The 13,191-nt window shown below is 35.9% G+C and overlaps 2 protein-coding genes across 2 annotated transcripts in view; one reads left to right on the forward strand and one right to left on the reverse strand.

The window, feature by feature from the left end:
• CXADR (CXADR cell adhesion molecule) overlaps positions 1–13,191 on the forward strand; it is a 77,288-nt gene that overhangs the window by 63,524 nt on the left and 573 nt on the right. The window lies entirely within an intron of this gene.
• Positions 1–13,191, reverse strand: part of BTG3 (BTG anti-proliferation factor 3) — a 38,331-nt gene that overhangs the window by 4,581 nt on the left and 20,559 nt on the right. Inside the window, exons 2-4 of the mRNA XM_077878859.1 lie at positions 11,294–11,472; positions 7,074–7,211; positions 1,555–1,762 (exon numbers count right to left, since the gene is read on the reverse strand). Of these exons, the coding sequence (XP_077734985.1) occupies positions 1,555–1,762; positions 7,074–7,211; positions 11,294–11,466 (519 nt within the window). The 5' untranslated portion in view covers positions 11,467–11,472. The remainder of the gene's footprint in view (positions 1–1,554; positions 1,763–7,073; positions 7,212–11,293; positions 11,473–13,191) is intronic.

A 13,191-nucleotide genomic window follows, 5' to 3' on the forward strand; every position in this document is an offset into this window, starting at 1 on the left:
ACAATAAGTAAAAATCTTTAAAAAAAGGATAATCTAAAAATTAAAGGCCAATTTACTTGCAATCAATTTGAGACTTACTTTCTTGCTTTGTTGAGTAATAATAAAATTCTGAGATAAAATTGCCACATGTGAATTAATTCCAGGCAATTTAACAACAGTAATTTAGAGTATATAATACACCACAGAGGGGAAAAAAAACCCAAATATTTACGGTAAAAGTCTTAAAAATCATCTCTGAAATACAAATACTATGTTTACTTATCTATATAGGGAATCTCTCAGGGAAAATACAGAAAAAAAAATCCTAGTAACAAATACTTCCATAGAAAAGTATAGCTGCTGGTTGGGGGGAGGAGAGAGAGGACTTGGTCACCATTATAGTTTTTTACACTTAAGTTGTTTAAAGCAAGTGCATGTTATCTTACAATATATACCATATATCCTTATGAATATGATAATCTTCATAACTAATCTTCCTAGAAGGATAATTCAACAAATGTAAAAAAAAAAAAAAAAAAAAAAGAAGTTAAACTGAAAGCATGTTCATGTTCATTATATAAATGTATGATGAATTTAAAGATTTAGTTTCTCTTGGGACACCTGGGTGGCTCAGCGGTTTAGCGCCTGCCTTCCGCCCAGGGTGTGATCCTGGAGTCCTGGGATCGAGTCCCACATCAGGCTCCCTGCATAGAGCCTGCTTCTCCTTCTGCCTATGTCTCTGCCTCTCTCTCTCATGAATGAATGAATGAATGAATGAATGAATGAATAAAAAAAAAAAAAAAAAGATTTAGTTTCTCATACTCAAAACCCTGATTTCTCATTAAAGTCTAACTACTCATTGTAGCCCAAATCCAACCCTACAACAAATCTGGTATGTTTTATGTCTAATTAAGGCCAAATTAATAAAAATAGGTATATTTTAAATATACTCAAAATTAGAGTAAAGTGCATGTATAGAACACAGCTCAAATCAAAAGATGTCTTTAAATTTTCTTGATTTATCTTTTTTGTTGAACAGTATTGTATTGACAATTTAAAAAAGTATATTAAATGTTCCTTGGTATGTGGGGTATAAACAAGTGGATGAATTTCTAAGTGCATGCATAGTTGCTATATAACTCTTCAACTGCTGAAGTAAAGGAGATAGTGTTCTGACTTGAGTGAAAAATCTTATATATAATTCAGTGAAGTTTCTCTTTAATCTTGGAGAGAAGAAAGTTAAACCTAATGGTATGCAACAGAAGTGTTGAAGACTCTAAAAACTGAATACCTCCTTTGTAATAGTAAGGATCTTGAAATATCAGGAATGTTTTATCACCATAATTTTTTCTACTTTTTGTCACACCTTTTAAAATGTATTTACCATAAACAAACAACCAAATAAAATGTATTTATCCTACTTATATCTCAGAGGATCAGCTTCCCTTTATGTGGAAAGTAAGAAATGGGATTCAGTATCTCAAATCAGAAACCCTCGGCAATATGAGCAGGACCCCCTGGAATGACCTCGCAAGCCCTGCTCATCATCTTTAATAGAGAGACATCCATGGTTACCTGGTACACAGGGCTTGGGGTCGCAGTCACTGAACTGGGTTTCACTTCTACTTCTTTACTTGTTTCTTCATCTGAAGAAGAGGATCCTGAATGATAATCAGAGGTAACCTTATCAAGAGCCCTGGTAACTTTCTTGGAGATTTCATCCTTGTTCTCATCCTCATTTTCAAAGCTGGCAACAATGAATGCATTGTTTTTCTCTCCATACCTAAGGATTAAAAAAAACAAACTTACAAACCCTGAAGTACCATCAACAAAAGCAAGAAATTGTCCATAAAAACAAACAGCCTTGGATATGCCATTGGTCTAAAGCAAAGAAGGAGCTCTCCCCAGAACTTAACCTTACATATTCAGTATCTTTTATTTTTATTTTTTATTTATTCATGAGAGACACAGAGAGAGAGGCAGAGACACAGGCAGAGGGAGAAGCAGGCTCCATGCAGGGCCCAATGCGGGACTTGATCCTGGAACTCCAAGATTGTGCCCTGGGCCAAAGGCAGACGCTCAACCGCTGAGCCACCCAGGTGTCCTCATACAGTGTCTTAGCCCAGGTTCCATGACAACAGGCAAACCACGATTTTCTACCTCTGGCTTTATTCAATTACAAATAAAAGTGACTCCACATTCTCTTTCCCAATTTTCTTTCCTACTGCCACCCAACAAATAGTTGTTTAAAACACTGAAGAGAAATTCACTGTTTTGATTATATTTTTGTATGTACCATTAAACTGGCTGTACCTTAAAATTTTCTTTTCTTTTTTTTTTTTAATTTTTATTTATTTATGATAGTCACAGAGAGAGAGAGAGAGGCAGAGACACAGGCAGAGGGAGAAGCAGGCGCCATGCACCGGGAGCCTGATGTGGGATTCGATCCCGGGTCTCCAGGATCGCGCCCTGGGCCAGAGGCAGGCGCCAAACCGCTGCGCCACCCAGGGATCCCAGTTTTCTAATGTATTTTTAACTAACCACTGTAATGTAGATATTAGTAATTCAAGTCACAAATCAACTAGGTATTTCCTTTGAGATTGACTTTTACCATGATTAAATAAAAAAGGGGCCTGGTTTGCCTGTATCCACACTGACAAAAATAAGAACTGAGGAACTAAAAAACAAACAATTGTTGAGGAAAATAAAGAGGTTTTGCTGGAATTATATTGCTTATCTCATGGAGATTCCTACGAAAACTGCTCATTTCTCATCCTAATTCTTTTTAAAAAGTAAAACTACCCTTTTAATCCTCCCAAAGTATTTTTAGAGCCTTGAAATAGAAAATAATTGTTAGAATATTTAACTATAGCTGTTGGCTACTAAAAAAAAAAAGGAAAGTAAATTCTGCAATGAGTGAAAATAGCATAATGAATAGTAAAACTAGTAGTTTTTTTTTTCTGAGACACAGAGAATCTTAAGAAAGCTCCATTGCCCACCGAGAAGCCCAACAGCCCAACGGGAGCTTGATGTCACGCCCTCGAAATCATGACCTGGGCTGAAATCAAGAGTTGGAAGCTTAACCAACTGAACCACCCAGGGCCCCATAAAACCAGTTTTTATTTGGAGATTAAGAAAAACCCACAAATCTATTTAAATAGACTGTACAACATAAACACTATGAAACAATTTCTAGTAAGTGTTAGGACAAAGGAATTAATTGTTAAGCAGTTCTTACACAACATGTAATTAAAGTTAGAAAGACAAAGTGATTTTAAGCTTAAAAAAAAAAAACCAACCTTGACAGAAAACCACAGTTAATAATATAATAATATGTCGATTAATTTGTCTTTTTTTTTTTTTTTAAAGATTTCATTTATTTATTCATGAAAGACAGAGAGAAAGAGATATAGCCAGGGGGAGAAGCAGGCTCCCTATGAGGAGCCCGATGTGGGACCTCGTCCCAGGACCCTGGGATCACGACCCGAGCCAAAGGCTCAACCACTGAGCCACCCAGGTGCCCCTCAAGTTAAGTCTTCTCTCAAATTATTTCTCAATCAGAATATGTATAAAGTAAAAGGCCAAACTGCAATAAAGCCTTTCTTTGAAAGTTATATGGAGATCATGTAGCCTCATAGGTGAGTTCTACTTCTTTATATAGCTGTGCTGACTTCCACTCTCACACAGGCTGAATGGGCCATAAATACTACCTAAATATGGGACATAACTCCCTTTTTTATTCTTTTTCAGTTTATCTCATAAAAGGAGTTGCTACAGATGGTAGAAGGAGCACTGAACATGTTTCTGGTTCCAGCTCTCCCACTAACTAGCTCTGTGATAAGGGGCAAGTTATTTAATGTCTCCAGGCCACAGTTTCCTATCTGCTAGGCAAGAAAGCTGAACTGGCTGGATACTGGTTGGTCTTCAGCTAGTGTTTTTTTCCTAGTATAAGATGCCTGAGCATTTAGGCAAATCCTTCTTAACACAGAACTCCTGTACTGTAATTTCAACTTTACTTTGCATAGAGTTTTAGCAACGGAATTTACCTGTCTACCCATGGGTTAAGGACTCAACAAATTTCAATACAATGGTTAATTCACATGTTAATAATGTCAGCAATATTAAAGGGTTTATTAGGCCTATCTTCGGTTTTGCCCATTAATGGAATCAAAATTCAAGTAAAACAGAAAGGCAGGCAATTTGAGAAAAATCCCTGCCTCTGTAGAAACAGAAACCTAAATCAAGGGCAGACTGAAGGGTCAAATGACTGAAGGGTCAGCTTTATTAACTCAGATTTTTTTGACATGCAAATTCAATTAGGTTCTGCATCTTTCCCTTTCTACTATTTCGGTATGATGGTTCTCTTCATAGTAAGCAAAGCTCTTCACTATATATTACTGTAACATTGGCATGTGTGGTTAATGTTTTAGAATTAGTAATGGATAACTTACATTTTCCATTTTTCAACCATACACTGCTAAAACATTAAGTCCAATTTAGTTAACTGGAACAAATCAATTGCATCTAATGGTCTGTGTATCAGGAAAAGGATTATAGAGATTCCAAAAAAAAAAAAAAAGGTATGGAGTATGTTGGATAAATAAGAAAAATAAGAAAGCTGTGAGCCATTCTCAGGCATTCTCTTTATAAGGAAGGAGGATCTGTTACCTATTCTGTATCTTCTCACATAGTTCACTAAATGATAACCTAACTACATAAGGTTTCTTGTACACTTCCAATATTTTATCCTGATGGGAATAACTCAGTTATACTATGAAGAATGCTCCCTTTTAGTCAATTTCAATTTATTTATAAGCTTACTCTCTAGTGTACCAATGAGTTATTATTAATGTCTCTCAGATATTTGTTCAATTATAGAACTGCTAGATCAGCTTTACTTTGGTTTTCAGAATATTTATCTTTACAATTTTGGTCCCAAAGCAGTATCAATATTGAGATTTCTTCTCTTAACTGCAATCACCTCTACTCAATCACCAGCATGAAGTTCTATTATCACAGAATGAGAACCCCATATTCTGAAGGTGATTAAAATATCACATCATAGCCAACTTTTGGCAAAATTTTAATCACATGTAAAATTGTTAAAAGGCTACTGAATGCAAAGATTTTCATATATTGGGATCCCTGGGTGGCGCAGCAGTTTAGCGCCTGCCTTTGGCCCAGGGTGCGATCCTGGAGACCCAGGATCGAATCCCACATCAGGCTCCCGGTGCATGGAGCCTGCTTCTCCCTCTGCCTGTGTCTCTGCCTCTCTCTCTCTCTCTCTGTGTGACTATCATAAATAAATAAAAATTAAAAAAAAAAAGATTTTCATATATTAATAAGATGAAAGCACAGAAATTTTTCATTATCTGGCATCATAAGTAATGAAGTATCCACCTAAGTAGAATGGCTATTTAACTAAAGCTTTTATTTTCAGGTGCCAAGATTTAGTTTAAGCCATTTCGAATAACTATGTCCAAAATGTTTATACAATTACCTGACTTAAGCATTTTTGGACATAGAAATATTTCCCTAATGATTTAAGATTGTCATATTAAATACTCATTATTTGACTAGGTGATAATACATTTTGCCAACTCTTTTTTTGCTTTTTTGTTTCTGCCTCCACGTAAGACTCTATATTTTTTTGGTAGCTTTATAACTACATGAAAAAGCCCCTTTCAAATACTGCTTATACTTTTTTATGGCTGAAAAACTACATAACTAAAGAACTGTGTGTTAAAGAAGAGTCAGTCAGAATCTAAGTGCAGGCCTAATAAAAAGTAAGCAATTCAATATGGTAACTTTGTGATAACTATTTCTTATATACTGAGGTCTTCAGCAGGGGTTCAGTGGCCGAAGTCTATAAAGTCTGACCTTGGCCTAAGATGACTCCTGAATTGGTCCCAGAATCTAAAAATGTTTGACCTTCTTGGACCAAAACTTAAGATATCTTGCTCTTCTTTTTTCTGAGAAAGAAGTGCTGGAGAATCTAGTAACCTTAAGTTTCCCAAAGCAAGCAGCTTACACCAACAGCTTATACCAAGTACTTCCATGGTGGTCCAGAGTGGCATGGCATATCACCACCTCTACTTTTATTGCTGGAGATCAGGTCAAAGGTCATGATCACCTTTGGAATTTATTAGGATTGTATCAAAAAGCATCTCAACTGTAGTCAACAGGTGAAATGCACTTAAAACCAAAGAGAAATACCTTAAAGGAACAACTGTAGGTAATCACTTGCAGGGTATTCCATGTATCTACTCATCCTATTCTTCCTGCCTGGAAATATCCTTGCCACCTTATCAACTAGTCAACTGCATCCTTCCCCACCCAACTCTAGTATCACCCACCTGGTAGTCTTTTCTGATTCCCAGTAGAGGCAGTAACTTTCTCCTTTGTGCCACCAACTACTGCATTTTGTACGTATTTCTATTACAGCATAAATCACAGTTATAATCTGCTCATTCGTTTTTCTCCATTATACTTCAAACAATCTGACAGCAGAATGTCACTTTCACTTTTTAAAAACCCCACAATTAAGAATGCCTGGTCCACAATGTATGTTTTTCAGAATGAATGGAATTCAATTAGATATCACATCTAACACTCACCTTTTACAATTCTGCTCATTAGGAGATGAGAAATAATCTCCATTATAAAAACAAAACTATGAAAATAATGGGTGAGGGAGGCAAGAGAAGAGACAAACAGAAACCAACTGAACATTATTATTATCCAGTAATACTTGAGATTAACTTCTTCCCTAATTTGAAGAGGGGAAACACAAGTGCACCACCAAAGAAAGACAGTAATTGACCTACAAGAGGCTAGGTATCTAAATTCTGCCTTTTGGTCTATAATCAACTTCTTGGCAGAGCCCTATAAAAACCCAACCCAATCAAGTTTTTAAGTTTCTTTAACTGTAAAAAAGGAATGTAACCAGTCCTTCACCTTCAGATGACAAAATTCACAACTAAATAAGCCCACACAGCCAGCTTCTGGTCATAAAGACACACAAGCAGGCAGTAACTGAGAGAATTTCATAAAATTAGTTCCAGCATGGTAATCAGTTCAGCCAGCACACTTACCGACAGCACACCTCACATGGATCCACCCACAGAGTGAGTTCCTTTGGTAAGCCTAGATCACTGTATAAGATGCAGCTGTTCTCACAGGCTTTCAGAACATCAGGATCAACTCTCTGAAACTTATTGACACGAATGCATCTACAACGAAGTAGAATAATGTTAATAGCTTTAATTGAATCTTAATCATAAACCTGTCATATTATTAGTATTTGCCAATGTGATTTTTTTTTTATAAATTTTTATTTATTTATGATAGTCGCACAGAGAGAGAGAGAGAGAGGCAGAGACACAGGCAGAGGGAGAAGCAGGCTCCATGCACCGGGAGCCCGACATGGGATTCGATCCCGGGTCTCCAGGATCGCGCCCCAGGCCAAAGGCAGGCGCCAAACCGCTGCGCCACCCAGGGATCCTACCAATGTGATTTTAAAACAAACAAACCCTGGTGGGGAACCCAGGTGCATATCTATCCTAAGTAGAAAATAAATGTGAACTGAAGGCAAAGAGGCAGCATCAGTAAGACGACTCAGCCTGGTAAGAAGAGGAGGGCATCTGTCCAGGCCCAGGGAAACAATAACAACTGGCTCTACGTCATTTTAGCCAGACAGAAACCACTCAATCTCACATGTACATTAAATGAGGAAGGAGCACTAACATTGCATAAAATTACTTAGAGCACTAAAGGTAGAAGCATTAATAAGCCAAGTTACTATATAACAAAATCTCCAACAAAAGACTTCTAACCAATGCTTCAAATATTTTGAAATTCTTGTGATGTTTTGATCATTTCCTTGCTTATAGATTCCAGATAGCAAGTGTTAAGAAAGGTGTCCTTTCCTCACCTATAATTGTTCTATAAATATACAATCAGTCCAAGACATAGAACCATTCATATCACAGTTAAGATTAAAATATAATCCAAAGCGTTATTGGCTTACTCATGTATTTGTTACCAAAGGGTTTTCGTTTTTTAAAAAAGCCAAAAATAACTGAAAAAAAAATCTAAACCAACAGAGCCTTTGTTCCATTTTTTAAACCTAAGAAAATACGTATCTACCCAATGGAATGCTCAAAGATGGCTCCGAGGATGAATGCAAAAATACATGTTAAAGTAAGCATTTTGCTTATGTACAAAAAATGGTGGCTACAATAAAAGTATTTACTGCCTACAACTAAGAAATCAATCAAGAGAACCCAGGTTTTAGTGCTACTCCTAGTACTTATTTATTGGGTGAATTTAGATTAAGTCGCTTCACCTCTTCCTCAGATGCAAAGCTCTCAAATAAGGAAAACACAAATTTATTGACAAATAGTAATTATACCATTAAATACAATGACATCAATAGAAAAATGAATAGAACCTAACACGATGCTTAGGTTCTTAAAAAAATTATTTCATTATTTGACTTCAATTTTCATTTAAAACAGTGAAAAATTTCTAATAGCTAATACAGATTTCTAAGTACTAATAATAACTCTTTCTGAAGGTTTACTATACATTTGACAGTTTCCTAAGTGCTTCATGTATACTAGCTTTTTATTTTCACAAATATCCTGTAAGTTAGACATCACTTCCCCATTGTAAGAAAGGAGGCAGAGTTGATCACTTTCCCAACTTTACAACTAGAAGGAGGTAAATCCAGGGGGCATATCTAGACAACTGGACTCCAAAGGCTATTATTATTCTATTCTGTCTATACTAATCTTAACATGACCGTTAACAAGTAAGCAATTCAGAATAAAAAAAATATTTTACAGCATATAAGATGCTACTTGTTCCTTTCTTTACGATGGTCTATGTTTACAAATTCTGGTGTTGTGTAGGTTGATTCAAAAGTCCTACTTAGCATAGGATCAAAAGCAGTTATAGGTAAGGAGATAGAACTTAGAAGTACGTGTTTTTGTTATCTATAATAAGAGTGATGTAGGCTCTAAGCTTAAAAAAAATATATATGTAAATAAAGATGCTTAGAGACTCTGCTTCAACAAAATTTGCATATCTTACATATTTTGTGCTGTTTTTTCAAACTCTATATACCGTGACTTCTTATCCATTAACCGATCTTCAAAAACAAGATTTTAAAAGTTGCATAAAAATAGTCTATCATTTACTTAATGTTGACAGTTCTTTTCAATTTTTTGCAATTATAAAGTGTAAGAAACATCCATATTCATACATATTTATCTGCATTTCTAATTATACTTCTAGAATAGATTTTTAGGAGACTTACTGTTCAAAGAGTAGGAGTATTTCTACAGATCTTGATAATATTGCCAAATTGCCCTCCAAAAGCCTCTTATTTGTAGATATTGTGGAGAAACAATTTTAATTTATCAACACTTTAGAAGAAAAAGAACACTTCCAACCTACTCTATGGATTCAAGAGTCTCACTCTGGCTAATCCTATATTCTGTTCATTTTTATAATAGTAACAACCCACCATTAAGTCTAATAGTTTTCTACTCCAAAGACAGCTTCAAAATGACTCAATAATGATACTTTTGATCATATGCCAATTTAATCCTGTTTAGCTAATTATTTTCCTCAAGTTTTTAGAATTAATGGAAATGAAACTGTACACTGTCTGACCTTTAAGCATTTACTTGACAGTGTCTTCTTTTCTCAGTAATAGTAAAAAATTGGTTTGGCACTTCCAAAAGCCTTTGTCCAATGTCAATTATATCAGTGTAAAAAGCCTCAACAGCTCTAACTCACAAAAGCTGTTCACTATCAAAAATGACGATGTGCAGGAAAAAAAGTAAGAGAATCAAGTGAGAAGATAAAAAATAACGAGTCTGACTTATACAAAACATTCATATTTCTACTTTTTTTTTTTAAATTTTTTATTTATTTATGATAGTCACACAGAGAGAGAGAGAGAGAGGCAGAGACATAGGCAGAGGGAGAAGCAGGCTCCATGCACCAGGAGCCCGATGTGGGATTTGATCCCGGGTCTCCAGGATCGCGCCCTGGGCCAAAGGCAGGCACTAAACCGCTGCGCCACCCAGGGATCCCATATTTCTACTTTAATCCATCACATCTTCCAATTTACTAGGAAACCTCCTTGGATAAAAATGAAGACGAAAATACATCAATAACTTTTCAATAGAATACTTTTCTTTTTTCAATCAAATAAATGCTCACCTCTGGCTTTTAGCGAATGAGAACTAAACAAATCACATTTTCATTACTTTGTAGACTCCCTGAATAGTCTTACACTTGTAAAAGCTAAGTGACTGAAAGAAGTCCTTTTTACATCAAAGCACTGAAGTGCTGATCTGAGAAGGAAACTTTGGGGGCACCATTATGCATAAATAAAAGAATTTCTGTAGTCACAACTGCTCGACTTTTATTTTTTTGTGGCCACCTCCACAAATGGGGCATAGTTTGACAGCTGAGTTTATTTAGCAGAACCCAGGTTCTCAACAGTGATCACGTAAATACTAGGGAATGAGCATGCCAGAACATGTTTTGCAGAAGCCTGTTCTTCTTTACTTTAAGCCTTAAGTGTAACTTATAAACCAGAGTACAAAAGACAGCTGCAAGTGAGAGTTACTTTCCCTCTCAGATACAAGGCAGTGTTCAAACTGTGGTGTGCAGAAGCCCAAAGGAATTTAGGACCAGTCAGACGTGAGTTCAAATCCCAGAGCTAGTGTCTGCCAGTTGTGGGTCATAGTAAGTTGCTTTCATCATTAAAAGTCACAGTGGCTTCTACTAAGAGGATTATGCATAGTATAAATGAAATTTTTGGGGTCAACAATGTATTAGGTATTTAATATTCTTAATTATATGCGCCATAAAACTTTTATTTTTCCAAGAACATGTAATTGATTTGTAGAAACAAAGAGACTCGTTTCTCTCAACTCTTACCATGCCCATTTATGGGTGAATTTTAGGGGTCCTCTAGAATTGTGAAAACCCTCACGTACCTATGATACATAAGAAATCTGTTCAGTCAGAAGCCAAACTACCACCTCAAGACTAACTCCCATGACCCAACAGTACTGACTACCCAAGTAGTCAGTGGTAGTGGGACTTGAACAAATACTTGTATCTTAAAACATGTATGGAAAAAAAATACCAAAGACACCCCAAAGTTTTGTATTTTGCAGTTGAACTGTGAAAGAAATGAACTGAACACCCTTTAGTCCTCTGGCCTTGTACTCGTTTCAGGAGCTATCAGCCTCTTAGTCCAATCCAACTGTTCAATCTAATCTTTTACCTGTAGGCCTGTCCTTTTGATGGTTTTTCTGGATACCAGTGATTTTTATATTTTTCTTGAAGTATAAGAGTCAATTTCTCAGCAAACCGCTCAACCGCCTCTTTTTTCAACTTATCATGTTTTCGAACCAGCCGTGTAAAAAAGAAGACAACAGCAGCAATTTCGTTCTTCATCTTTCCCTGTAAAGATAAAACAGTTTTTCTCAAAAAAACAAAACATAAAAACTGGAAAATAAAGCTCTGCAAAACATCTGTCCTTCATAGCTCTCCTTCTTTCAATTTAATCTTGTGTTTCATTGCCTCATATCTGGAAAAAGGAACAAATAATGACTAGTTTATGCCATGAAGACTTTACTATAATACTGTCTAAGAATCTTATCACTTAGCTTTGTGAAGAAGTTCAGTAAAGAGAGCACACCAAATTGCTTCTGTTGGCTAAATAAAATCAGGTATCAAAGAAAAGCACTACAATGATATTACACACTTTTTACTAAACCTGTCAATATTTAGCTACAATAATTTAAAATTCTGTGTAATAATTTAGACTTAAAACACAAAACCGTATAGCTACTATAGAAAAATGGTAATACCTAAAAAAAAAAAAAAGTTAGAGTTACCATAAGACCAATCGATTCTACACTTATAGCTATACATCAGAAGAAATAAAAATGTATTTCTACACAAAAACGTGTACACAAGTGTCCAATGCATCATTCGTAACAGTCCAAAAGTGGAAGCACCCAAATGTCCCAACTGATGGGACAAATAAATGTGGTATATACATGCAATGGAATATTCTTCAGCAACAAAAAAGAGGAATGATGTATTGATACAGGCTATGACAAAGGTGAACCATGAACACACTGTATTAAGGGAAAGAAACCAGTTACAAAAGACCAAATATTGTATGATTGCATTTATTTAAGTTTTCTAGAATAGGCAAATCCATATAGACAGAAAGTAGGTTATTGGACTAGGGGAAGGAATGATGGGGGGAAAAAAGAGGAGGGTGTCAATGAATACAGGGTTTCCTATAAGGGTGATGAAAATGTCCTAAAATTAACTGTGGTGATGGCTACACAACTCTGTGAATATACTGAAACTAATGAACTGTAGATTTTAAATGTGTAAATTGTATGCTACAGGAGTCCTATTTGAATAATAAAGCTGTTACACATAAAGAAAAAAATTTTAGCATGAATTTGTTAGCATTTTTCAGGAACAGAGATATATTTACCTGAAAGATATAACCCAACAGTGGTTCTATCAAAACATATTTAATAGAGCAGAAATTCAGGGTCATCCACAGAAAAATCAAACTAAAAGAAAGCCAGAGATTTAGCTGCACTGTGGAATCGCCTCAAGAAAGACTCTCTTTAAATGGCAGATCTGATTTATCATTGATTAATCCATAAAGGCAAAAATCTTATCCTGGGATTGCTTCAATGTATATTCTATTCTGTCTTTATGCAATGAGCTCATTCACTTGGCGGCTGTAAGTAACTTGGGAGTTTTTCATATGCTGCATTTACTAAGCAATATCATCCCTTCCAGAGCCAATTATTAAAGATATACAGCCTCTGCTGTGTTTAATATAAAAACCAAAACCTAAAACCAAAAACCTAGCTGATAAGTTTGGGTTCTCACACATTTGTTTTCTCAAACCTCTTGACATCTCTCCTCATAATATGATCCTTTACTCCTTGAGCAAATTCAAACGAGGGATCTCACTGTGAAATACTAGTTATCTGAGAGGTGTGCAGGCAGTCCCACCCACCCTGATCTTGGATGGGTAGACACCTAAACCTTCCCCTCTGGAACCCTAGAATGCCAAATCCGCCTTCTTTGGCCAAGTACCAGACAAGAGGAACTGAGCTGCACTTAAAAGTTGTGGAGGCA

Source organism: Canis aureus, chromosome 30 (assembly GCF_053574225.1).
Source record: "Canis aureus isolate CA01 chromosome 30, VMU_Caureus_v.1.0, whole genome shotgun sequence".
Lineage (NCBI taxonomy): Eukaryota > Metazoa > Chordata > Mammalia > Carnivora > Canidae > Canis > Canis aureus.